Source organism: Lucilia cuprina, chromosome 4, assembly GCF_022045245.1.
Source record: "Lucilia cuprina isolate Lc7/37 chromosome 4, ASM2204524v1, whole genome shotgun sequence".
In the NCBI taxonomy this organism is placed as follows: domain Eukaryota; kingdom Metazoa; phylum Arthropoda; class Insecta; order Diptera; family Calliphoridae; genus Lucilia; species Lucilia cuprina.
The window spans coordinates 11214346-11237881 of record NC_060952.1 but is presented as its reverse complement, the minus strand read 5'-3'; the positions used below and the strand labels follow the sequence as shown (position 1 = coordinate 11237881).

At 28.7% G+C, this 23536-nt stretch overlaps 5 protein-coding genes and 1 long non-coding RNA gene across 6 annotated transcripts in view; 1 reads left to right on the top strand and 5 right to left on the bottom strand.

Moving 5' to 3' along the window:
• Positions 1-800: 800 nt before the first annotated feature.
• Positions 801-4730, bottom strand: LOC111689477. The gene is made up of 5 exons (XM_023451952.2): positions 4518-4730; positions 4393-4437; positions 3834-4318; positions 3565-3766; positions 801-2796 (listed from the first exon to the last, which is right to left on the bottom strand). The coding sequence occupies exons 1-5, from the start codon at positions 4521-4523 to the stop codon at positions 1657-1659; spliced, it is 1878 nt and encodes a 625-aa protein (XP_023307720.2). The 5' UTR covers positions 4524-4730; the 3' UTR covers positions 801-1656.
• Positions 4731-4858: 128 nt separating this feature from the next.
• LOC124419523 lies at positions 4859-6190 on the top strand. Its single transcript, XR_006940667.1, has 2 exons — positions 4859-5543; positions 5623-6190. It is a non-coding gene; the product is annotated as an uncharacterized LOC124419523 (long non-coding RNA).
• Positions 6191-8470: 2280 nt separating this feature from the next.
• LOC111689375 (guanine nucleotide-binding protein subunit alpha-11-like) lies at positions 8471-9866 on the bottom strand. Its single transcript, XM_023451849.2, has one exon. The coding sequence runs from the start codon at positions 9599-9601 to the stop codon at positions 8567-8569; it is 1035 nt and encodes a 344-aa protein (XP_023307617.1). The 5' UTR covers positions 9602-9866; the 3' UTR covers positions 8471-8566.
• Positions 9867-12455: 2589 nt separating this feature from the next.
• Positions 12456-13972, bottom strand: LOC111689467 (guanine nucleotide-binding protein subunit alpha-11-like). Its single transcript, XM_046950430.1, has 2 exons — positions 12785-13972; positions 12456-12715 (listed from the first exon to the last, which is right to left on the bottom strand). The coding sequence occupies exon 1, from the start codon at positions 13874-13876 to the stop codon at positions 12842-12844; it is 1035 nt and encodes a 344-aa protein (XP_046806386.1). The 5' UTR covers positions 13877-13972; the 3' UTR covers positions 12456-12715; positions 12785-12841.
• Positions 13973-15953: 1981 nt separating this feature from the next.
• LOC111689456 (guanine nucleotide-binding protein subunit alpha-14-like) lies at positions 15954-17611 on the bottom strand. Its single transcript, XM_023451931.2, has one exon. It carries the CDS (start codon positions 17415-17417, stop codon positions 16353-16355), a length of 1065 nt encoding a protein of 354 aa, XP_023307699.2. The 5' UTR covers positions 17418-17611; the 3' UTR covers positions 15954-16352.
• Positions 17612-19423: 1812 nt separating this feature from the next.
• Positions 19424-23536, bottom strand: part of LOC111689650 (NADP-dependent malic enzyme-like) — a 31248-nt gene continuing 27135 nt past the window's right edge. Inside the window, exons 2-4 of the mRNA XM_023452126.2 lie at positions 21576-21911; positions 20351-21512; positions 19424-20145 (exon numbers count right to left, since the gene is read on the bottom strand). Of these exons, the coding sequence (XP_023307894.2) occupies positions 20027-20145; positions 20351-21512; positions 21576-21911 (1617 nt within the window). The 3' untranslated portion in view covers positions 19424-20026. The remainder of the gene's footprint in view (positions 20146-20350; positions 21513-21575; positions 21912-23536) is intronic.

Sequence of the window (23536 nt, the reverse complement as noted above, 5' to 3'; positions counted from 1 at the left end):
TATAAATTATGTTTCTTAAGAATTTTATCGTTTGGTAATGTTTTTAAGTGAATTATGGACGTGAGAGTGATGTAAGAATCACCAAGTTATCTTTTTATATGGACACACAAAAGGACATAAAAAATATGAAATACGGAGAAAACAAAACAATTTGATTTAGAAAAATTAAAAAAATATGCAAAATATGCTATAAAAATGTTGGAAATATGCAAAATATATGCAATTTAAAGCAAAATGTGCAATTTATGCATTAAAAACATAACATGCAACAACAAATCGATGCCGTTTTGTAGCAAATTCTTTGATTCGAAAAGAAAACTAGTTAAAAGTTATTTTGAGTTACTGACTACAAACATGCATTTGTATAGAAATCTTTGCCCTGGTTATTTATATATAATTTTGAAAACGGTTCTATTAAAATTTTCAACTGGGTACGATTGGCTTTTATTTGATAGACATTTAACGAGACATTCCGCAATTAGGACCATTGTCAGTAAGTGAAAAAGTAAAGAAACTACAGATGGTTGTCACTGTTTTATAATACAGAATCTTAAGTTGAAATGACTGGAGAGAGTGATCCATGACGAACTGGGGGAAACTGAGGGGATTTTGTAGTCTACTAGGTTTAATAAAGGGAATTAGTCATTTCTTTTTTTATAGGGAGATTAAAATTCACTTACAGCTCTTTCTATAGTTTATCCAATTGGCAAAACTTCCAAGCTAACTTTACTTATGTTATTATTATATGAGATTGAAAAAGGGTTTGCAGGAAAAAGGACAGATAACAACAAATTTATGTGTAAATGTAGATTTTTAATTATTTTCAAACTGAATATTTAGGGTTAAAAAGTAAATTATTAAATAATTAACAAATAAATACTAAATGGCCGATTAGTTGCCACTTCAGTTGCGTTGCAAAAATGATGTGGTTACTGTAAGTTTGTCATACAAAATTGAGCCGTAAATAGAGTGTTAACAGTCCGATAAAAGTAATGTATTATTCTTTTACGTATTTCATTCTCTATTAATTATAACACGTCTAGATAAAATATTAATCTTATCAGTAGTTAAGATAAAAATTAATTGAAAGTTACATATCAAGTTTATGTTTGATAAATAAACTAAAGTTTTACATACTATGTACTTTTATTAACAAAATTCTATGAAGCTTCTTATTAAATAAGTTTCTTTTAAAATTTTCCTTTTGCATTTTCTTTTAAAAATAAGAGTTTTCATTTTAAAATGTTTATTTGTGCAAATTACCAATGAATTGCTGGTTTATTTTATTGAAATAAATATTTTAATATTTAATGTACAAAAAACATATAAATAAAATGCATTAGTACAATAGTTTAGGCAAAATTGTGGAACAATTAATTAAGCAATTTTTACAGTTAATATAAATATTATGCTATAAAATAAAACACTTTCAATTTTTTTAATAGTATCAAAAATTCGATACAAAATTATAAACAAATTTTAGAAAATTTACCAGAATAATTTTATTAAACTGGACTAAACTTCTAAAATGTATCACTTTATTGTACAAATTACTTGTTCTTAATAAAAAAATTATTTAAATAATATGTACTTTTTACCAAAAGAAAAAAAGGAAATAAGGTCTTTATGATAAAAATAACAATAACAGACCACTTTTTAACATTCACTCTCCAGAATATCCTCATCACCCAAAGCATTTGAAGCTGCTGGCGGTGCTTCCAATTTAAATAAATTGATGTTTTGTTTTTGTGCCAAAAAGTTGCGCATTTCAGCAAAATTATCACGTTCTTTAAGTTTTTTAGTTCGCCTTTCATATTCCAAATCAGCACTACCCTCACTATCATCGCTGTCATCAAAGGCCTCCTTAAATACAATCGAACTGTCGTGTTCCTTATCCGCATCATCATCTTCTTCGTCTTCATCAACTTCTTTTGCAAATAATTCATCAACATTTATACCCTTAGAGGCTAGAACTTCACGTTCTTTTTCAAGCATCACTTGTCTTATGGGATCAATACGATCTTTTAGCTGCTTAAGTACAGGTCGGAATTTTCCTTTAGTGATGCGTTTTTCAAAATTTAAAATTTCCAACTCTTCATTGTGTCGCTCACGTTCCTCCTTCTCTAATTGTTCCCTTTCGGCTTTAGCTTGCTGTTCATCGAACATGTAAGCATAGAAATCGTCTCGTTTCTCCATGTCATTAGGATTTTGAGAGATTTCAACCCTTAGAAAGCTTTCTGGAAACTCATCATCAGTAGCTTGAGATTTATTTTCACTTTTTTCACTATGTGTATCTTTTAAATCTAGTTTACTATTAAGAAACTTATTATATACCAACATTAGCCTTTGGAAGTCATCGAAACACACCGTTAAGGCATTTTCAATGGAACGCATATTATTGGCCACTTCCACCAATTGTTTAGTATTGTCTTTCTTTTCATTTTCTGTTTCGGTAAGGCGTTGTAAAGTGATATCTAAGGCTTGACATTCACCAGCCATCGCCACCATACAGGCACTCAGTTTAAGCGATGAATCCTGTAGCACACCTATGGGATCATTACGTGTTTTAACTAATTTATTGGCATTTAATGCTTCCAATTCTAAAGATTTCTTTTTGTTCAGTTCGATGGCTAGATTTTTAAAGTGATTTTCTTCTTCGAGAACTAGCTGTCGTATAAGGCAGTCGATTTTTTCTAATTCTGTATGAAGTTGACTCAAGGATGGTTTCGTCGATATGGTTAAGGCTAAACGTAAAAGGAACTGGGATTGTACGTAGGCGAAGATATTATGAAAATCCTAAAAAAATAGACGTTATAAATATAAAGCATAATGGTCGTAAGATTTTTGATGTAACCATTTAAGCGATAAATTTAAATAATGAAAAGTTTAGCCCGCAAAAACTTATATATAGCTCATAATCTTCAAATGTCCTTAAGTCGTATGAAATCAGTTTTCTAAATTGTATTATTTTATTTCCAAATATATTTAATAGTTCCTTCTCTTTAAATGATCATGGAATTTAATAATCCAATGCCTTTTTACAGAAAAAAATTATTCAATTTCTAATTGGCAAACTAAATCAAAAATATTTTTCACGTTAATGTTATTCTTATAAACCTTTTCATATTCCTGCTTTTCACTAATTTTACTATTAACTTTTCACTTCTAGCTCCTTATTTTATTAAGCTGTATATTTTTAATTACATTTTAATTAAATTATCAAAAGAATGTAATATTAATTTTTAATTTTTATTTTATATCAAGATCTTATTCAACACGAATAATCCCGACATCAAAATATTACTTTGTATATATCGTCAGAATATTATTGTTATATTTTTTAAATGAGAAAATCTGCATTTTTGTAATTTTCAGTACATAAATTATGATAAGGAAATAACAGACCTATTCAAAGCTCAATTTTTTAAAATACTTAAATCTTGAAAATTAAAATTATACTAAGCACAAGATATTTTTTTCATTTTGAATAATATCTTACGCAATACTTGTTTTCCTTTAATGGGTGATAATGTATTTGAAAATTAATTAAACTGATACACTTACTTTTATGTGCTTAGGACTGTAATCGGTGACATTGTTCTTGAAATATTCGCATTCTTTTAAATCTTCCATTGGAGCATAATACTGGGAAAATCGTGCTGGTATAGGATATTGGGTTTCTAATTTACGGGTAGCTTCAAATAGTATCTCTGTTACCTCTTTGGCAGCTGTAATGCAATCCCATGCACGTTCTATTTGACGTGATCTAAAACATAAAGAAAATTTTGTAAATAAGGCCATTTTAATAGCCCCTTATACCTACAAATACTTACTCTATTAACTCATGCTGTTTCATGATTATAATCTCATTGAAATAGGTCATATTACGACGTATACAATTTCCAAATTCATCAATTGTTCTTATGAGATTCTCTAGCTCTCTTTCAACGTATTTATTGCGAAAACCAAATACATTCTTTACCACATACAAGGCACTAAAGCCTCCGGTCACGATAAAGGAGGGTATTAAAGTTAAACGAAAAGCACGTGGTGTTATAAGATGCTCCAAAATAGTACTACCCAATAAGATACAAGCATTGCGTGCAGTAAATATTTCTGGCCAACATATTTCCTGTTGCTTATTAATGCACTTGTCTTTGCCATCGCATTTATCATGACTTTTACTAGCTGCTGCTGCTGCGGTTGTCGGTAAAGGAGTATCTTGCATAAAAAGCATACATTGCTCTAACGCTTCAACATGATCGACCAGCAATCTTTTTGAATATAATATTTTATTTATTAGACTATTTGTTATAGTCTACAAGCATTAAATAAAAGAGAATTATTATTTTCCAAATTAATTAATTTAGTTTGTGTATTTTTGCAACTCACCTGCTTTTGCTTAAGTTCGTCCGTCAATTGACGACTCACTTGTAGCTAAAAATAGCAGAGAAAAAAAAACAATAAAAATTTAATTATTTATGCTTATTGTTACATAAACGCACTTTTACACACACCTTCATTTTAATATTTATCTTTGCACTACACTTATTTTTAATTAGTTTACATTTATACCCAGCAAAAAAAAATGGAAGTGGTTCAAAGCGAACGTCATTTTCATGACTTTTTAAGTAATCGTTCAATTAAAGCTATGCTAAATGCCTTCCAAAATGTTAAATTAAATTGTCATAAATGAAGTGATTTAAAAAACTGGAAAATCTGTCAACTATACAACTTTAAATCATGAATTTTATAAATAAGAATTTTATTTCTCAAGAAAGTTTAATTTATGTAAATGCAAATATGAAAACCAACATTTTTTAAATCTTTTCTAATAGAATTTGTTTTTTAAATTTTGATTATTTACAAAAAAATATATGTATGAAAGAAATCAATAAATATAAAACAGTGTTGTTAACTAACTAACTAAGTTTGTATAATGCAACAGAGGAGTTAATACTTTGGTTCAATACTATTTAAAATTATTTAACTGATTTTTATATTCATTATGTCTAAAATATTATCTTCTTTAAAGGAGTTAGATTTTCAGTTATTTTTTATAATATATTGTCTACAATATTTGTTTTTGTTTTTAATGTATTGATAGTTGATAACACTGATTGTTCTGTAAATAGTGATGGATATAAAATACTTGATGTATTCGAGTAACCACATTTATAAATTAATAATAATATATTTTTAATTTATAAAAGTATAACAAAAGTAAAAATCAACAATATATCAACAATATGGAATGTTGGAAAATTATTTAATTACAACTTATTTTAATTTTTAATAATTTTGTTTGTAAGTAAAACACGATTACTTGTGAAGATTTATAAAGAAGTACGACTACTTAGTATTTTGTAAACGTATTCTCTATATTTTTTGTTCAAAAAAGAAGAAGCGCAAATTAATGGCTGAAGTGTTAAAAAGTAAAATTTGAAATAAAAAAAGAGTTAAAAGTAAAATTTAAAATAAAAAAAGAGTTAAAAAACAATTATTTAAAAAGTTTAAACAGTGGTTAAAAATATCTATTTAAGGTAAATAATATGAGTTCAAAAAGAACATTCAAACGCCAAATAAGAAATGAAAAAAATAGAATTTTTTCTAAACTTAAAGTTATATCAGGTAAGGAATCTTTCATCTTCAAACCAAGCAGACCAGTCCGTTTATAATGAGGATCACGAGTCTACCCAAAATTTTTCACAACCCCTACGGGAAAAATTGAGAATATGGTTCCTAGAGTTTGGTCCATCTGTACAGTGCTGCAACTCCCTCTTGAAGATTTTGAAATACGAAAATATGGATGTTCCCATCAGTGTTGGCGGTCTCTTACAGAGAACGGAAAAATGCCAAACTAAAAAATTAAATGTACACTTTCTAAAACTTTATACCTATTATTCATTTTAACAGTAATATGCTATAAAATGAACTTAAAATGTAAAAAAATATTGTGATAAATTTATTGAACAGACTGAATATGAAAATTAAAAATTAAATAAACAAATTATTTAACTACAAAGACTACTATAAATACAAATTATTACAAGTAGTACTATATATAAATGCAGGAGTAAATTAGATATATTATACAATTTACATTCTTCTTCTCAACAAAAAATGGATAAATTTTTGTTAAATAAAAAAATAACTTTAATCTATTTAAAGCACTGAAAATAAGCCCAAAGAGTTCTTTTTATTATATATTTTCATTAGTCCCACGAATTCATTTAATTTGTCATCTACAATGCGGAAAAAAAACAACATTTTTTTCACTTATGAAACATCGTATCAAAATCATTGAACATGCATTGGTTCTATACATGCATTCGGATGGGTACCCGTTTCTTTTAAATAGTTGCATAAACACATGATCGCCAATGACACGCCAATGTTAAAATCATGCATGTTTCACCTAAATCGAACCACTTCGTCATCACTTGCACCTCTGATTAAACAGCATCTTTGTCATGTAACTTTTTGCTGGGTATTTAAATTTTTATTTTTTGTTCTTTCCTTCATATATGATTTACACTAAATTTGCACAACAAGAAAATTACTGAGAGAATGTGCCGTATTAACAGAGTTGTATAGAAGTGTAGTAGAAATGTGATAGCATGATTACAACTAGAACCGCACTCGACAAACCACATTAAAAAGAAGAGAGAATTATAATTCAGCGTTTATTGAAAAAATTCGATTTTTTCTTTAAAAATTTAAATATTTTTTAGGAAATAATTAAAACTAATAATTAAAAATTATTATTATTTTGTTAACCATAACAAAATTTTGGATAAATGGTTTTTAAGAATGAACTTAAACTTCTGGCGCCTTCATAATGTATTTAAAGTTTAACTACATTATGAATTAATTTAAATTTTAAACTTTTATTAAAGCTCCAATTAGTCATTCGAGACATTTATATAAAAATCCTTATACATACATTGTATTATTGTTTATAACATGTACTTATTTTTTGTGGTTTTCAAGAAATAAACAAAGAATTTATAAATTTTTATTTTGATTATTTATAGAAATAATGATATTATTCATAATGTGGATCATGTAAAAAAAAAACAGAAGAGCTAACAGAGTATGACGCTAACTGTTTTTTATATCCTACACCACTATAGTCCGTCTGTGCGGCTGGCTAGCTGTCCATGTAAACCTTGTGCGCAAGGTACAAGCCGCAATTTTCAAGATAATTTGATGAAATTTGGACCAAGCATGTTTTTTTGGCACAGGGACGAAGCCTATTGAAAATGGTTGAAATCGGTCCATTATTTTACCTAGCCCCCATACAACCGTACCTCCCGATTTGAACTTTGTATTCCATAATTACGTCAAATATTCAATTATCTCTCTAAAAATTTGCACAAATAAGTTTTGTATAAGTATAAATGACACTGCAGATTTTCGTAAGGATCGGCCCCCATAAAAATATCTTAAACGTCTAAAATTTACTTGTAACCATTTGTATCGCAGTGAAACTCAACAAAACTGTTATTTAAAAATATATCCTTTTCCCAAATTTACCGAGGATCGGCCCATATTTGACCTATATAAAGCCTCATTTAGAAATTTTAGTTCTTTTTATCAATAAATTGCTTAAATATTTTAGAATTATGGTAATATTTAACATAAAAGTTTCTTTATAAAAAAATTTAAAAATATACTCGTGGTGTAGGGTATTATATGGTCTTGTTTTTTCTTATTTTTGGTAAAATTTTAATGAATATGCGGAATATTCATATATGCTTAATAAAGTTATTGATAGTTTATTGTATGGAAAATGTGCGTAATAAACCTTAGCTGGATCATAAAAAGTTCCTTTTTAAGGTTTTTATAGTTTTTTTACATTTTTGGCAAAAAAAACCCTATTCGTGATGTTTTGTATATTATTTAAATATTTTAAACTCTATTTTGTCCCAGGTTTTCTGCTAGCTATATTTATCTTACGTACATAATATGTACATCAACATACGCTTTATTTCTTTAGCTTTACAATGATATATAACACTTAATGGTTTCATTATATTATCAATTTTTCAGTTTAACTGAAATATTAACATACATCTGGGCTTGCCTTGTAAATAACGGTTTCTATGTCTACCAAAATTTTATAAAATCATAAAAACTTCAAAAAAGGACCTTTTTATCCAGCTCGTCAAAACGCTATATTGTAATCAATTAAACTTTAATTTTAGTCGGGAACATCGACACCTTATTTTTCCTTCGTACAAACGGGGCCACCCTGTTGCATGTTTTAGAGAAAAGCTTTTGTTAAAATATTAGTTTCGATATTTATTATAAGTATTTATTTAGTAATAATATCTTTTAGATATATACTACTGAATTATTTGTAAAATCTAATTATAAAAATATTTTTCGCCACAAAGTATAAATAACAATAATAATTTATTAAAATATTTTAATGTTGTGTTTTATTATGTATAGTTTTATTTATTATATATAGTTTTACTTCTAAAAAAATGTATATAATACAATTAATTAAAAATAAAGTTAACATTTTAAAACAAATAAATTGAATCAATATTTTGTTTTAAACTAGTCCAAAATTATTTAAATTCGTAGTTAAAATAATATCTTTTACTGCAGTGAATACCACCCTAATATTTTCCGTATCTGTAGCACAGGTGAAATGCGAATACATTAAGGGACGAATTTTTAAAAACATATTCAAAATAAATTCACGAGCATCTTTGCTATCACCACGTTTTCCCTTAAACTCCGGAAAATACTCATCCAAATGTGAGCGTTTAATTTTCTCATCCAGTAAATCGGTTTTATTTAAAAACATTATAATCGGTGTGTTTTCAAAAAATTTCGAAATTGATTCGAAAATCGATTTGGATTCTTTTAGGCGATTACGTTCTTCGTTTTCCTTTAGAACCTGATCATATTCCGAAATAGCAACTAAAAATATTATAGCTTTAACATTATCAAAACAATGAATCCATTTTCTTCTCTCGGATCGTTGTCCACCTACGTCTATCAGGCGAAATGTTACATTGCTTACCCGAAACATGTGCTGAATTAGACCAGTGGTTGCTATACGTACTCTCAAAATATCCTGTTCCGTTGGCATATAATCTGGCAAAGCAATTCGATCAATATCATCTAAATAGTATTTAGTCGAATCGTTTAGTTGATATTCATTACGTCGCAGATAGCATTCCTGTATACCCTTGTCGTTCCAAAGTTCTTTAATTGCAGTCAAATAGGGATCTTCTAAATAGGTGTTAGTTCCTGGATTTACAGAAGAAATGAGCGTTTTAAAGTTCGTGGCATTTTCAATTTTCTCATATTCAATGTTTAAAGTTTCCATGGCTGTTATCATATTCTGTATGGCTTGGAAAATATTTTCATGTATCAATTTTATGTAACTTTTTTTTTCATCTTCACTGTAGCCATTGTCGTAAATAATACGCATTTGACGTGTAAATGTCGATTTTCCAGATTCGCCAGTTCCTAACAATAGTAATTTGATATCTTTTTTGTATTGTTTTTTAAGTTCCCTTAGTAATTTTCGCATTTTCAGTTTTGCCTTCATATCCTCACTTATACAACAATCCATTTTAGAGTATTATTATTTCTAGAAGAATTTTTCAATATAAATTGAACGACCGCTTTTTAAGGCACAGCGTGTAGATAGCGTTTATTAAAGAATACTGATTTATAATACTGTTTCATATTAATTTGTTCTGTATAAATTGTTTTTAATAGAAATCTTTAGGTTTTAAATATAAAAATTTTATAATAAACCAATGAATGCATGAGTGTTACAATAAAGGTATTCACTTCTTTTGCGAAAGTGAAAAAACTTTACAACAACAAAAAGAATAGTTTTTAACATATCGACAATTTTATCCCATTTCTTCTTAATAAACATATACAACATACGTCTATTTAAAATTAAAACCGGGATCAGAATACATTCTACATATATACATTATACCCTATAGTGGGGAGGGTTTGTGCTGATGTTTGTAACATACAAAAATATTGGTCCAATACCCACCTTTAAGTGTACCGATCGATTCAGAATCATTTTTTGAGTCGATTAAGTCATATAAAAATATTGGTCCAATACCTTTAAGTATACCGATCGATTCAGAATCATTTTTTGAGTCGATTAAAACTTGTGCGCAAGGTACAGGCCGCAATTTTCAAGATAATTTGATGAAATTTGGACCAAGCATGTTTGGTACAGGGGCGAAGCCTATTGAAAATGGTTGAAATCGGATACAACCGTACCTCCAGATTTGAACTTTTTGTGCCATAATTACGTCAAATACTATACTATCTCTCTAAAAATTTGCACAAATAGGTTTTATTTTTCAGAATCATTTTTTGAGTCGATTAAGACATACAAAAATATTGGACCAATACCCACTTTTAAGTATACCGCAAGGAAAAGGCCGCAATTTTCAAGATAATTTGATGAAATTTGGATCAAGCATGTTTGGTACAGGGGCGAAGCCTATTGAAAATGGTTGAAATCGGATACAACCGTACCTCCCGATTTGAACTTTTTATGCCATAATTACGTCAAATATTCTACTATCTCTCTAAAAATTGGCACAAATAAGTTTTATGTAAGTATAAATGACACTGCAGATTTTCGTAAGGATCGGCCCCCATACAAACCCCCCTTCAAAAATTGTCTTAAACGTCTAAAATTGACTTGTAACCATTTGTATCGCAATGAAACTCAACAAAACTGTTATTTAAAAATATATCCTTTTCCCAAATTTACCGAGGATCGGACCATATTTGACGTATATAAAGCCTCATTTAGAAATTTTATTTTTTATCAATAAATTGCTTAAATATATTGGAATTATAAAAGTTTCTTTATAAAAAATAAAAATTTTAAAAATATACTCATGGTGAGGCTATTGTATGGTCGACCATGCCCGACTATACTTTCCTACTTGTTTATTCTTTTTTTTGTGAGAATATCGATATTTTAATTCAGCAAAATCGGTCCATAAATATTGCACCTATAAAATTAAACATTCCAAATCGTGAGTGAATGAGAATCTGTAGGAAAGAATTTTTAGTACATTTATTTGGTATATCGTTTTCCAACAGGTACTTTATGATTTCTCTACAATAAAATAAAACATAAAATCAGACATATAGGATTCCGATAGAATAAATATAAGAGTAAATTTTTGGTACATTAAGTTCTTCAATGAATATCTAAAGGAGTGAATACAGAACATAGATTGAATGAAAACTTTTCTAAGTAGAAATTTATAACCGATTATAGCTTATATTGTCTAGGTTATTAGAATAAATAAATTGAAATTAAATAGAAAAACAAGAAAGGAAATTATAGTTGGCCGAGGCTGACCCTATAATACTCTACACCTGTTACAAAAAGTAAAATATGAATTAGTTTTCATAATAAAACATTTAAGTCCTTTGTGGATACTTAAGTCAAATTAAATAGGGGCTAGGGTCAAAAGAGGCCCTATAATTAAAAAGTTCATAAGGATCATCAAGGCTAGTATAGAACTTGGTTTTGCAACTTTTTGTCGACATACGAGTATAATTATGAACTTAAAAGCCCTATTCCGCGGGTTCAGATGTATGGGGGCTAGGTGAAATAATGGACTGATTTTAACCATTTTCAATAGGCTTCGTTCCTGGGACAATATAATATAATGTACCAAGTTCCATTGAATTATCTTCAAAATTGCGATTTGTAGTTTGATTACAAGGTTAACATGGATGGATGGATGAACAGACGGACGGACATAGCTAAATCGACTCAAAAAAATAATTCTGAGCCGATTGGTAAACTTTAAGGTGGGTATAGAACACAAAAATGGTGTGGGGTATAAAAGGTAGTTTCTGGTAATTTTTCGTCATTCTAATGGTATTGAACATATAAATATAAAAATAGTTTATATTAGATCCTATAATGAAAATGTATAAGTTATTTTGAATCTTTTAGGGCGGGTTTCTTACTTCTCAGTTAAACTAGGCTTAACTTGCAATGAACAGCTGTGTTTTGCAACAATACTTTTGTAAAATGGAAAATTTTAAAATAAGCATTTTAAACAATAATAAATAAAACAAAACAGAAAATTGCAATTTACTTAAAATATTTAGTTTTTGTTCTTCCGAAATCATTGTTTTATTGTTTTTGTTAATTGTGTTTTCTCACTTATAACTTGAGTTTAATTGGCCAATTACACTCAGTTAAACTAAGATAATATGTAACTTTACTGATAATTGAAAAACACGAAACCTATATTAAACCAGGTTTAACCAAAGAATGAAGATTATCTTTATCAGAAAAACTCAGCCTTAATATTAAACCTTTAAGCACATAACCAAACACACAGCATACTGATTAAATGAAAATCTTTAAAACGGGGCTTTCTGATACTTTTTTGTTTATAAAACTCTAAATATTTATAGAAATGTAAATTTTATTAATTTTGAAAGCATATATAATAAACAGATAATGGGCCAATCCGAGAAAGGCACATACATATGTATGTAAAAATTTATGTTTTGTATAACATATTCTTGCAGAATTTTATCCCGATATTATTATTAATTCCAGAGATATTTATCTATACCCTTCTGAAGTTTAAAAAGGTGAAATTTTTCTCCATGCAACTCTGTCATTGATTTGTTTGGAATTCCATCTAATTATCCTCTAGCGGAGCTTGATAGAAAAATAAAAATAAAAAAAATTTAATTCAAAATAAAAGTATTTAAATTGATATGTACATACATGTTTAAAAGACTTATTTATAAAATATTTAAGATGTTGATATTTAAAGTTTTTATTTTACATAAGTCCGAATTTGTCCAAATTCGTATTTAAAATGATATCCTTTACAGCGGTAAATACCATTTCGATATTTTGGGTATCTGTGGCACAGGTATAACGATAATACATATTGGGTCGAACCTGTAAAAACATGTCCAATATAAATTTTCGAGCCGCTTCGTAATCACAACGAGGTCCTTTAAATTCTGGAAAGAACTCATCTAAATGTGAGTACATAATTTTCTCAGCAAATAAATCAATTTTATTTAAAAACAGTATAATAGAAATGCTTTGGAAAAATGTTGAAACGGATTCGAAAACTTTTAACGACTCCTTAAGACGATTGCGATGTTTATCTTCTTTGAGAACTAGATCATATTCCGAAATGGCCACTAAAAATAATATTGCCTTAACGTTATCAAAACAATGCATCCATTTTCTACGCTCCGATCGTTGGCCTCCCACATCTGTTATACGAAACTTTACATTTTTTACAACAAAATTATAATCAATTAGACCAGTGGTCGCCATACGAACTCTTAAAATATCCTGATTCGTTGGCATATAATCTGGCAAAGCAATACGATCAATATCGTCCAAATAGTATTTAGTCGAATCGTTTAATTGGTATTCATTGCGTCGCAAATAGCATTTCTGTATGCCCTCGTCGTTCCATAGTTGTTTGATTGCCGACAAATAGGGATCTTTCAAGTCGGTATCGTAATTGACTTTAACATTTTTAATGAGCAATACATTTTCAGTGGCATTTTCACTTTTCTCATAATCAATTTTTAATAATTCCATGGCTTCAATCATATTTTTAATGGAACTAAAAATATTTTCATATATCAATTTAATATGATGCAATCTCTCCTCATCACTAAAGCCATTGTCGTATAGAATACGCATTTGCCGTATAAAAGTCGATTTGCCCGACTCCCCCGTTCCCAACAGCAGTAGTTTAATATCTTTTTTATACTGTTTATTAAGTTCCTTAAGAACTCTTTCTATTTCTTTTTGTTCCAACTGTTCATGATTTATTAAACAATTCATTTTAAAGATGATTATGGATTTTATAATAAAAAAAATATATTTGATCTGTTCGAAACAGAGCTTTAAAGAACGTCTGATAAAGAATACTGATTCAAGAGAAATTTGTTCTTATCCATATACTAGATTTTAAAAGAATTGTTTTTTTATTAAAACTAAGTATAAATGATATATTTCTTCATCTGATGAATCAGTTGAGTTATTGAGGTTTAATATAGATATGTTCGTATGTAAGGGCACACATTTGCCACAATAGTGTCGTTTGTCAATATTTAAGATTTTTAAATTTCGACATAAATACGTTTTCTACACATCGTATTCGTATTGAATTTATTACGATTCTTATATTTTTAAAAATTTTGGCTAATTTTTTCTATTTCCGAGAAGTAACTTATGCTGCATCCGAAAACATGGAGGATATTTATACCCTACACCACTTTAGTGGGGATGGTAATATTGGGTTTGTGCTGATGTTGGTCGGTATAGCTATCAAACTACAGGTTGCAATTCTGGAATTTGGCACATAATATACTATGGCACTGATGACACTTATGAACTCTATAATTATAGGTCCTCCTAACTTTCTCTCACACACAAAATCAAAAGTTTCTCAACAAAAGATTCCCAGTGTGAACCAGGTCTAACCAGTGTCTCAGGTGGGAATCGAACCCACCACCAGACTAGAATACTAACCTACTGGAGAATCGAACCCACCACCAGACTAGAATACTAACCTACTGGACGCCACATATTTTAGAATAACTTTTAAAAGAACCTCATTTTTTGGTATATACGAGTTGGATTGTATGGTCAATTATAGGTTTTTTTTCGAATTTTATTTCATTAAGGATATTTTTAAACTAGTTGTAAGTATTAAAGTTATTTTCTAAAGGGGATCTTATATGAGGGGTACTATAAACCTTTACTTATAAATTAAATTTGGATAATTATTATTTCGAAAATCGTTTTTCATGTAGAATTTTTAAACTAGTAATAAGCTTTAAGTCTTTTTGGAGAGGACGTTATAAGGAGGTAGAATCAATTATATGCCAGTTCTATATGTATAAATAGGAAGATTTAGATAGCTATACTGATATTCTTATAGTAGTTGTAAGATTTAGGGCCAATCTTTAGGTGAAGGATTAGGGATTAAAATAAAATTAATCCACGAATGTTGTTTTTGAATACTCAATCAGCTAATTTTGTTTGCTAGTTTAAGCGCCCAATGAAGGTGGTTTAAACTTCAGCAAGAAATGCAAAAGTGTAAACAGCTGATACCAAAAATTAACAATTTTTTTTTTTTAAAAATAAACATGTTTGATTTTTTGATTAGTATAAATTATGGGGACTTCATAATATATATTTTTTGTTTAAATTTAAGTTTTCATTAACATTCATATTATTTTTACAATTATCTTATTTTTTTATATTTTTGATAAAAACAGTAAAGTTTTCTACTGTTGCGGATGGCAACACTGCGAAGTTTAATCTTGTACTCAAAAACATCAAAGGGGATTCACATCAGAATCAATTTATTTTCAGATTTATTAATCTGATTATTAATTGCCATTTGATTGCTTACTCAATTACCCGGGCTTAAGTATGTTTTTCTGGGGGTTACTTGTATGAGGTCTATTTTAAAGCATGGACTGATATCGCTCATTTGCAATACTATGTATTTCTGATTAATGTAGATTACTTTTGAAAAATGTCATCATCCTAGACCAATTCCTCTGGACCTTCTCAAGAACTCAGAGTTTATTTACTTTATATAGTTGTTTACCTATTTTGAATTTTAAGACACGATTATATATCCAAAATTAAGGTAAATCTATCTCGGTTAGTCCTGGTTATTTTTTTTTTAATTTGACCCTTATTGGACTACCATATGACTTATAAGAAGAAAATAAAATTTACTAAAATTTTTTTTATATATACATAAATAAGAAAATATTACGATTCCACCTATAATTTTTGAATTTATATCAAAAATGTTAATTGAATATTTGAAAATAATTTTTGATTTGATTTATGAATTTTTAAATGTATTGATGGCAGTTTGTAAATTGTTATTAAAATTAGATTATTTTTATATACACATATTTTTTAAATTTAAATAATTTATGCAATATTTGGGTTTATTTAGTTATTATAAATTTAATGTAAACATAATTTACATAAAATATAATATGTTTACTTTATGTCCTAGTCTTTTGATGTAATTTTATTGCATTTACTACATTCATACTAATGTAGCATTCTTATTGGTTTATATATAAATTTGTTGAAATCTTTGTGGTTAATAATAAAATTTAATTATTTTAAATGGATTCATAAAAAATAGATTTTTTTCATAAATATAAATATAATAATACAACGAATATTCTATTATATTAAATATAAATATTATACATGGAATAATGCCTTTGCAGTTTGAATAATTAAAATTGATCAAACATAAAAAAGGTCTTAAACTAAGTTAAACTAAGTTAAAGTTATATAAATTAGCATTTAAAATCGTATCTCGAACAGCTCGATAAATAAAAAGAATTCCTTGATTATGTTCATCAGTACAATTTAAATAATAATAGTAGACCCTTCGTTTTGTGGGTATGGTTCTCAAAAAAATATTGGCAATAAACGAACGAGCTTTTTGAGTATCATATGGTGATCCTGAGTATTCAGGAAAATAATCGGCCAAATGTGAGTAGGTGATCTTTTCCTCAAATATATCCAATTTATTAAAAACTATAATAAGTGCCGTGTCTTGGAAATATTCAAAAGACATTATTGAGTTTAAAAGTTCAATAGATTCTTTAAGACTATTGCCATGTTTTGAGTTCAAGGAGAATTGATCGTATTCGGAAATAGCCACCATATATATAATGGCGGTAACATTATCGAAACAATGTATCCATTTCTTACGTTCCGAACTTTGATATCCCACATCGGCTATAAGGAATTCAACATTCTTATATTTAAACAGATGTTCTTGAAAGCCTTTTGATGGTATACGTGCTCGTAAGATATCCTGTATACTGGGTATATAAGATGGATTGGCAATACGATCTAGATGGCTGAAAAAATATTTCGTTGAGTCTGGCAGACCATACTGATGACCACGCATAAAACATTCCTGTATGCCAGCATCTGCCCAAAGTTCCTTTAATGCCGTCAATAATAAATTAGAAAATTCAATCTTATTATTGTTGTTCAATTGCACCATTTGTATAATATACGAATTTTTTACTGCATTCTCTTTAGTCTTATAGGGTATTTGAAAAACTTTCATTGCTTCGATCATAGTTTGCATTGCGTACAATATATTCTGAAATATGATGTTCACATATTTCCTGGAATCGTATGGCATATGAGTTTCATAGCGCATTTGACGTATAAATGTAGATTTACCGGATCCCTTTGTTCCCAATAGCAGTAATTTGATTTGTTTGTTATATTTACTTTTGTAAATTTGCAAATTTCTTTCCAATCTTTTATTTTGAAGATTTTGAGCTCTTGTCTCTTCAGAACACAAACAATTCATGTTGATAATAGTATCTATGTGAAATTCTTATTAATATTTTTTTCTTTTCGGACGTCTTTAACAACCGTTGTTACGAGACACTCTGTCGTTACTAAGTTGTGAGATAAAAAGCAATTAATGGTTTATAGCTTTTATTCTTGAGTATTTTATTTTAATGGCATTTACATTCATTATACCCTACACCACTATAGTGGGGATGGTTTTATGAGTTTGTGTAGAAGTTTGTAACACCCAAAAATATTGGTGCTAGACCCACCTTAAAGTATACCAATCGGCTCAGAATCACTTTCTGAGTCAATTTAGCTATGTCCGTCTGTCCGTCCGTCCGTCTGTCTGTGTGTCCATGTAAACCTTGTGCGCATGCTACAGGTCGCAATTTTCAAGATAATTTGATGAAATTTGGCACATACTCTTTTTTTGGTTAAAGGACGAACGCTATTGAAAGTGGTTGAAATCGGTACATTATTTCTTCTAGCCCCTATACAACTGTACTCCCCGAATCAGGCCTTTAAGCCCACAATTACGTTATGTGTTTTATAATGTCAAGAAAAATCAGCAAAAATTAGTTTTATAGAACAATAAATGACAATGCTAATTTTTGCAGTGATCGGGCCTCATTTGACCCTAGCCCCCATACAAACTCCCCTTCAGAAAATGACTTAAAGGTCAAAATTATCTTATAATTACTAATAAAACGATCAAAATCTAAATAAATGACTTAGAAGTAGACGTAAATTCATATACCAAAATTTACAATAAAACAAATTATATGCTTTATATAAAAAAATCAACAATTTTAATATACTGACTGGTGTAGGGTATCATATGGTCGGCAATGTACGACTATAAATTCATACTTGTTTAAATTTATATGTTCATTTAAAAATTGATCGTTTGCGATATACCGTCATAACTTACTTTTAAAAATTTTTAATTCTCTCTTACTAGGTACTTATTTAACGTTCTTTTTAGGGTGATTATGATTTGGTGTTTTTCACAACATACACAGGAATTCAATTGCCATCATGGCACTCTTTGTACTTTCACTAGATTCTAATAAAAATTTTATACATTTCATTTAAGAAAAATATACTGTGCAAAAAATTCAATATTTAAGTTATCACAGTCTTGCTGTAAACATACTATTTATATAAACTCATATGTATTCATTTTTATATTTTTTATAGAAGGTGAGCAATTTACCCAGTAAATGTACAAACAGTATTTTGGATTTTCTAATACCTTTGTTTATAGATTTTTATAGAAATATTCATTGTTAGTAAGATTAATTTTAAGAAAATATGTTATCGCCGGACTACGATAATCTATCTATTTGAATTTTTATGATTTCATGAAAAACGTTTTAATATTAAAATTGTTTAAATGTTATGCTTCTTATGGTCAATCTTTAGGTGAAAGATTAGGGATTAAATTAAAATTAATCCTCGGAAGTTGTTTTTGAATACTTAGGGCGAGTTTTTCTGATAATGATAATCTTCATACTTTGGTTAAATCTGGATTAATATATGTTTCGTGTTTTTCAGTTATCAGTAAAGTTACTTATTATCTTAGTTTAACAGAGTGTAATTGGCCAATTAAGCTCAACTTATAAGTGAGAAAACACAATTAACAAAAACAATAAAACAATGATTTCGGATGAACAAAAACTTAACATTTTAAGTAAATTGCAATTTTCTGATTTATTTTATTTTATTAATTATTGTTTTAAATGTTTATTTAAAATTTTTACAAAATTTTCCATTTCACAAAAGTATTGTTTGCAAAAAACAGCTGTTCATTGTTTATGTTTTTGAGTGAAACTTTACTAACAAAGTTAACTGAACTTAAATCTAAAACTGAAAAACACAATCATCAGTTAAAGTCCGCCTAAATTTGTTCCGAGTTTAACAGCAAGTTAAGCCTAGTTTGACTGAGGAGTAAGAAACCCGCCCTTAGAAGGCAATTGACTGTTTAAAAAGAAAAAAAAAAAATAAAATAAAAAACACTTCATAAAAACTATTTATATTTATGTGGTTAAAATACTATTCATATCATTGTTTTACACATTTATTATAAAATAATATGTTTTATTGTTATATACACAAATGGAGAACAGATGCATACATATATAAAGTTATTTAAAGAAAAACTGCAATACATCTTATCAAAAAGTAAAATTTTTTTACAATTGTCTTTTAATAACACAGTGTGACAAAATTACAAAAATAATAATAATAATATTTTCTCCACGTAACCTATTGCAGTTTATATGTAGGTCTAGCAGAATAACCATACTTGGTCACACTGTGTAATTTAAAACAAAATTTTGTGTGATTAATATTTAAACCCGTTCATTAATTAATATATTAATAAATATCACAATAAAAAGTAAGTTTATATATATGTATTTTCAAAGTATTTGAACACACAAGCTTGCTATTAAATTTGTGAAGCCTTTTGAGAATTATGTGTAAGATTTTTATATTCATTTCTGTTAATTTCGACATTTATAATTTAGACATACAATACACTACTGCTTAACGTTTTAGTTTGATGAATTGGTCAACAATTTTTAAATATTCATTTGTTTAACAATTTTTTTTAAATCTTTACAATTTATTGCTCCAGGCATAGACTTTGGGTACAGCTGATGGATATGACAAATCATACATTTGAGATTTTATGAAGTCATGTTTGTCGTGGGGTTCAGGACGAACGGTTGCCAAACCTGCAAATAAAAGTAATATTATTATCGTCAATTATTTGCCGTGAATAAAATTTATAAAAGTAATTTGAATAACTTTTTCTTTGAATCTTTTGATCATTTGGTTCAAGTAATAGCAAAAAGTTAAATACCAGAAACATTTATAAACAAACAATTAAGGATTAGCATCCTACTCTATGTCTTTTCACTTCAAGATAACTTTACTCACCATTCGCATAAGCATATTCCATAATATAAGCAGCAATTTCTATAGAACATTCGGTAATGCGATTCAATGGTGGATATAGAGAACCCTTGGACAAATCTTCGACCGAACATAAGTATGCTAAGCGTTCAGCTGACAACAGGAACACATCTTCCGGTATGGTTAACATACCGGCACAGAGAACACCCAAGGCAACACCGGGGAAAATATAGGAATTATTACCTTGGCCGGGATAGTATTTCTTGCCATTATATTCAACGGGATTGAAGGGAGAGCCAGAAGCAAAAATACATTTACCCTTAGTATAATTGTAGGCCTGTTCGGCGGTACACTCAGCTTTACTAGTTGGATTAGAAAGGGCAAATATAATTGGCATTTCATTGAATTCAGCCATCATTTCAAGAATTTCAGCTGTAAAGGCACCACCAATGGCAGCGGCACCAATTAAAACAGTCGGTCGTACAATACGTACAACATCGGCCAATGTGTCGATGGGTTCATGGGGTTGAGCAAAACGTAATTTATGTTCGGTCAGGCCGCCCGAGGGACGATTTTGTACGATAAGTCCTTTACTATCAATCATCCAGATACGTTTTTTTGCTTCAGCCTCATTGAGACCTTCCTTCATTAAAGCCATCAAACATAAATTGGCAATACCTAAGGCAGCTTCTCCAGCGCCAAAGAATACAATTTTGTTCTCCATTAATTTTGTGTTCTTGATTTTCAGAGAAGCCAGCAGACCGGCAACAGCCACAGAAGCTGTACCTTGTATGTCATCGTTGAAAGTGCAGTAGTCATTGCGGTATTTGCCCAAAAGGCGGAATGCGTTGGCATTGGCAAAATCTTCAAATTGTATTAAACAGTTTTGGCCAAAACGACGCACAGCGGCTGTCATAAATTCTTCAATAAACTCATCATAGATTTCACCAGTAACACGTTTCTCACGTATACCAATATATAGAGGATCGTTGAGAATAGATTCGGTATTGGTGCCCACATCCAAAGTAATGGGTAAACATTGACTGGGTTTAATGCCGGCCAAAGCAGTGTACAAAGACAATTTACCCACAGGTATACCCATGCCATTGGCACCCAAATCACCCAAACCTAAAATACGTTCACCATCTGTTACGACAATGGCACGAACATCAGTCTCTGGCCAATTCTAAAATATTAATATTGAATTAAAATATTTAAAAAAATTTAATTTTAAATTTAAATTATTTACCTTTAAAATATCATAAACATGACCCTTATCCTTGATGGTAATATAAAGACCTTTGGGATGTTGAAAAATCAAACTGAACTTTTGACAAGCCAAACCCACAGTGGGTGTATACACCAATGGCATCATTTTTGACACATCTGAGGATAATACCTTATAGAAGAGACGTTCATTACGTTCGGCCAAAGTATTCAAGTACATGTATTTATCCAGATCATTTTCCAAACGATCGAGCAGTATTAAACAGTGTTGAACTTGTTCATCTTCGCTTTTAACAACGGCCGGTAAAAGTCCTTGAATGCCTAACAATTGTCGTTCTTCCAAAGTAAATGCGAGACCCTGAAAAAAAGATATTTATACTTTTTCAGGGTATATATTTTTACAAAAAATTAAACGGTTAAATAAGTTATTATTTATAAAAATGGTTATAAATTATAAATATATTCTGAGAGATAGATGTACATAGTATATCTACTAGAGATAAAGATTTTTTTCTTTCAATAGCAACCGTCTTGATATTGGTGAATCAATTCTTTTAATAGATCAAAATAGAAGAATACACTTTTCATTCAAAATTGTTCATTAACAAAAATTGCTTTCAATGGGTAACTACATACTACTGCCGATAATTAAACTTCATCATGGAATTGTTTGGTGTACGACAATTATACATATTTGTAGTTAATATTTTTAAATTTTATTTTTTAATAATAACTTGAACTGTACAACGCAAGATTTTTTTCATTACATTATGATGAATAACGGTATTTTTTATTTCAACAGAGATATCTCGTAAACCAGATGTGTAAGGATAATATTGAGAACATATTCGGATTAGAGATGTTAAATGCAATTTTAAAATTATACAAAACAGCGATTAAAATAACACTTTTATGATCCCGATTGTAACAAATCAACTTCTTATGAATATGAAACAAAACTACAATCTACAACTAGCTTCTCTAGTCCGTAAACCTATGAGGAAAATAATCAATATATTAACTTTAAAAATAGTATGCTACTCCATCCATAACTAATTTAGTTTTGGAAAGTGAACTCATACTACTTTGTAAATTAAATATTAGTCCAGAGTTTAGTCTTTAGTCTAGTACATTTAAACAAGTCTATAAATTGGTTTATAGACTAGTCTCTTTATGACTAGACAATATAATAATATATAAACTAAACGGTAGACTACTCTATAGAATAAACTAGTATGTAGGCAAGTCAATAGAGTTGTCCATATACTAGTCCAAATTCTAATTAATATTACAGTCCTAGCTATTGAAATTAAATAATATATCTTTTTAGAATGTCTTTTAAAATTTCACCTTAATATCTTGGAAATGGAAATTTTATAATTGCTTCTTAAATCCATTTTTAGAGCGAGTTTTCAAGTTGGCAATCAAATGCCAATTAATAATCAGATTAATCTAAATTTAAATTGATTCTGATGTTAGTCCCTTATGACCTGGTTCACACTAGGAAACTTTTTTTGGGAATCTTTTGATTTTTGTGTGTGAGAGAAAGAGAAACAAATATCAACCATCTCTGTCTCTCACACACAAAATCAAAAGTTTCTCAACAAAAGTTTCCCAGTGTGAACCAAGTCTTTGATGTTTTTGAGTAAAAGATTAAACTTTGCAGTGTTGCCATACAAAATAACAAAAAACGTCAGTGTTTGTTATCAAAACAATGAATGTTTTATAAAAAAAGATAAATAAATGTAATATGAAAATTATTGTTAAGTCTCCCTAACTCTTACTAATCAATAAATTAAACATTTTAATGTTTACTTTAGTAAAAATTGTATTAATTTTTTTGCATGATCTGTTTTCACTCTTGTATTTCTTGCTCAAGTTTAAACATAATTTTTATTTTAGTCCTAATCCTTCACCTAAAGATTGGCCCTTAATGTCTCAAATATGACCATCTCTATCTCTCACACACAAAATCAAAAGTTT

Bases quoted from the DNA above. Each gene is read 5' to 3' on its own strand.
- LOC111689477 (XM_023451952.2), bottom strand. The intron at 4,319-4,392 runs GTGAGTTGCAAA...TAATGCTTGTAG, and splicing joins ACGAACTTAAGCAAAAGCAG to ACTATAACAAATAGTCTAAT. The intron at 3,767-3,833 runs GTAAGTATTTGT...TTTATGTTTTAG, and splicing joins AAACAGCATGAGTTAATAGA to ATCACGTCAAATAGAACGTG.
- LOC111689375 (XM_023451849.2), bottom strand. From the start codon at position 9,601: ATGGATTGTTGTATAAGTGAGGATATGAAGGCAAAACTGAAAATGCGA.
- LOC111689467 (XM_046950430.1), bottom strand. From the start codon at position 13,876: ATGAATTGTTTAATAAATCATGAACAGTTGGAACAAAAAGAAATAGAA.
- LOC111689456 (XM_023451931.2), bottom strand. From the start codon at position 17,417: ATGAATTGTTTGTGTTCTGAAGAGACAAGAGCTCAAAATCTTCAAAAT.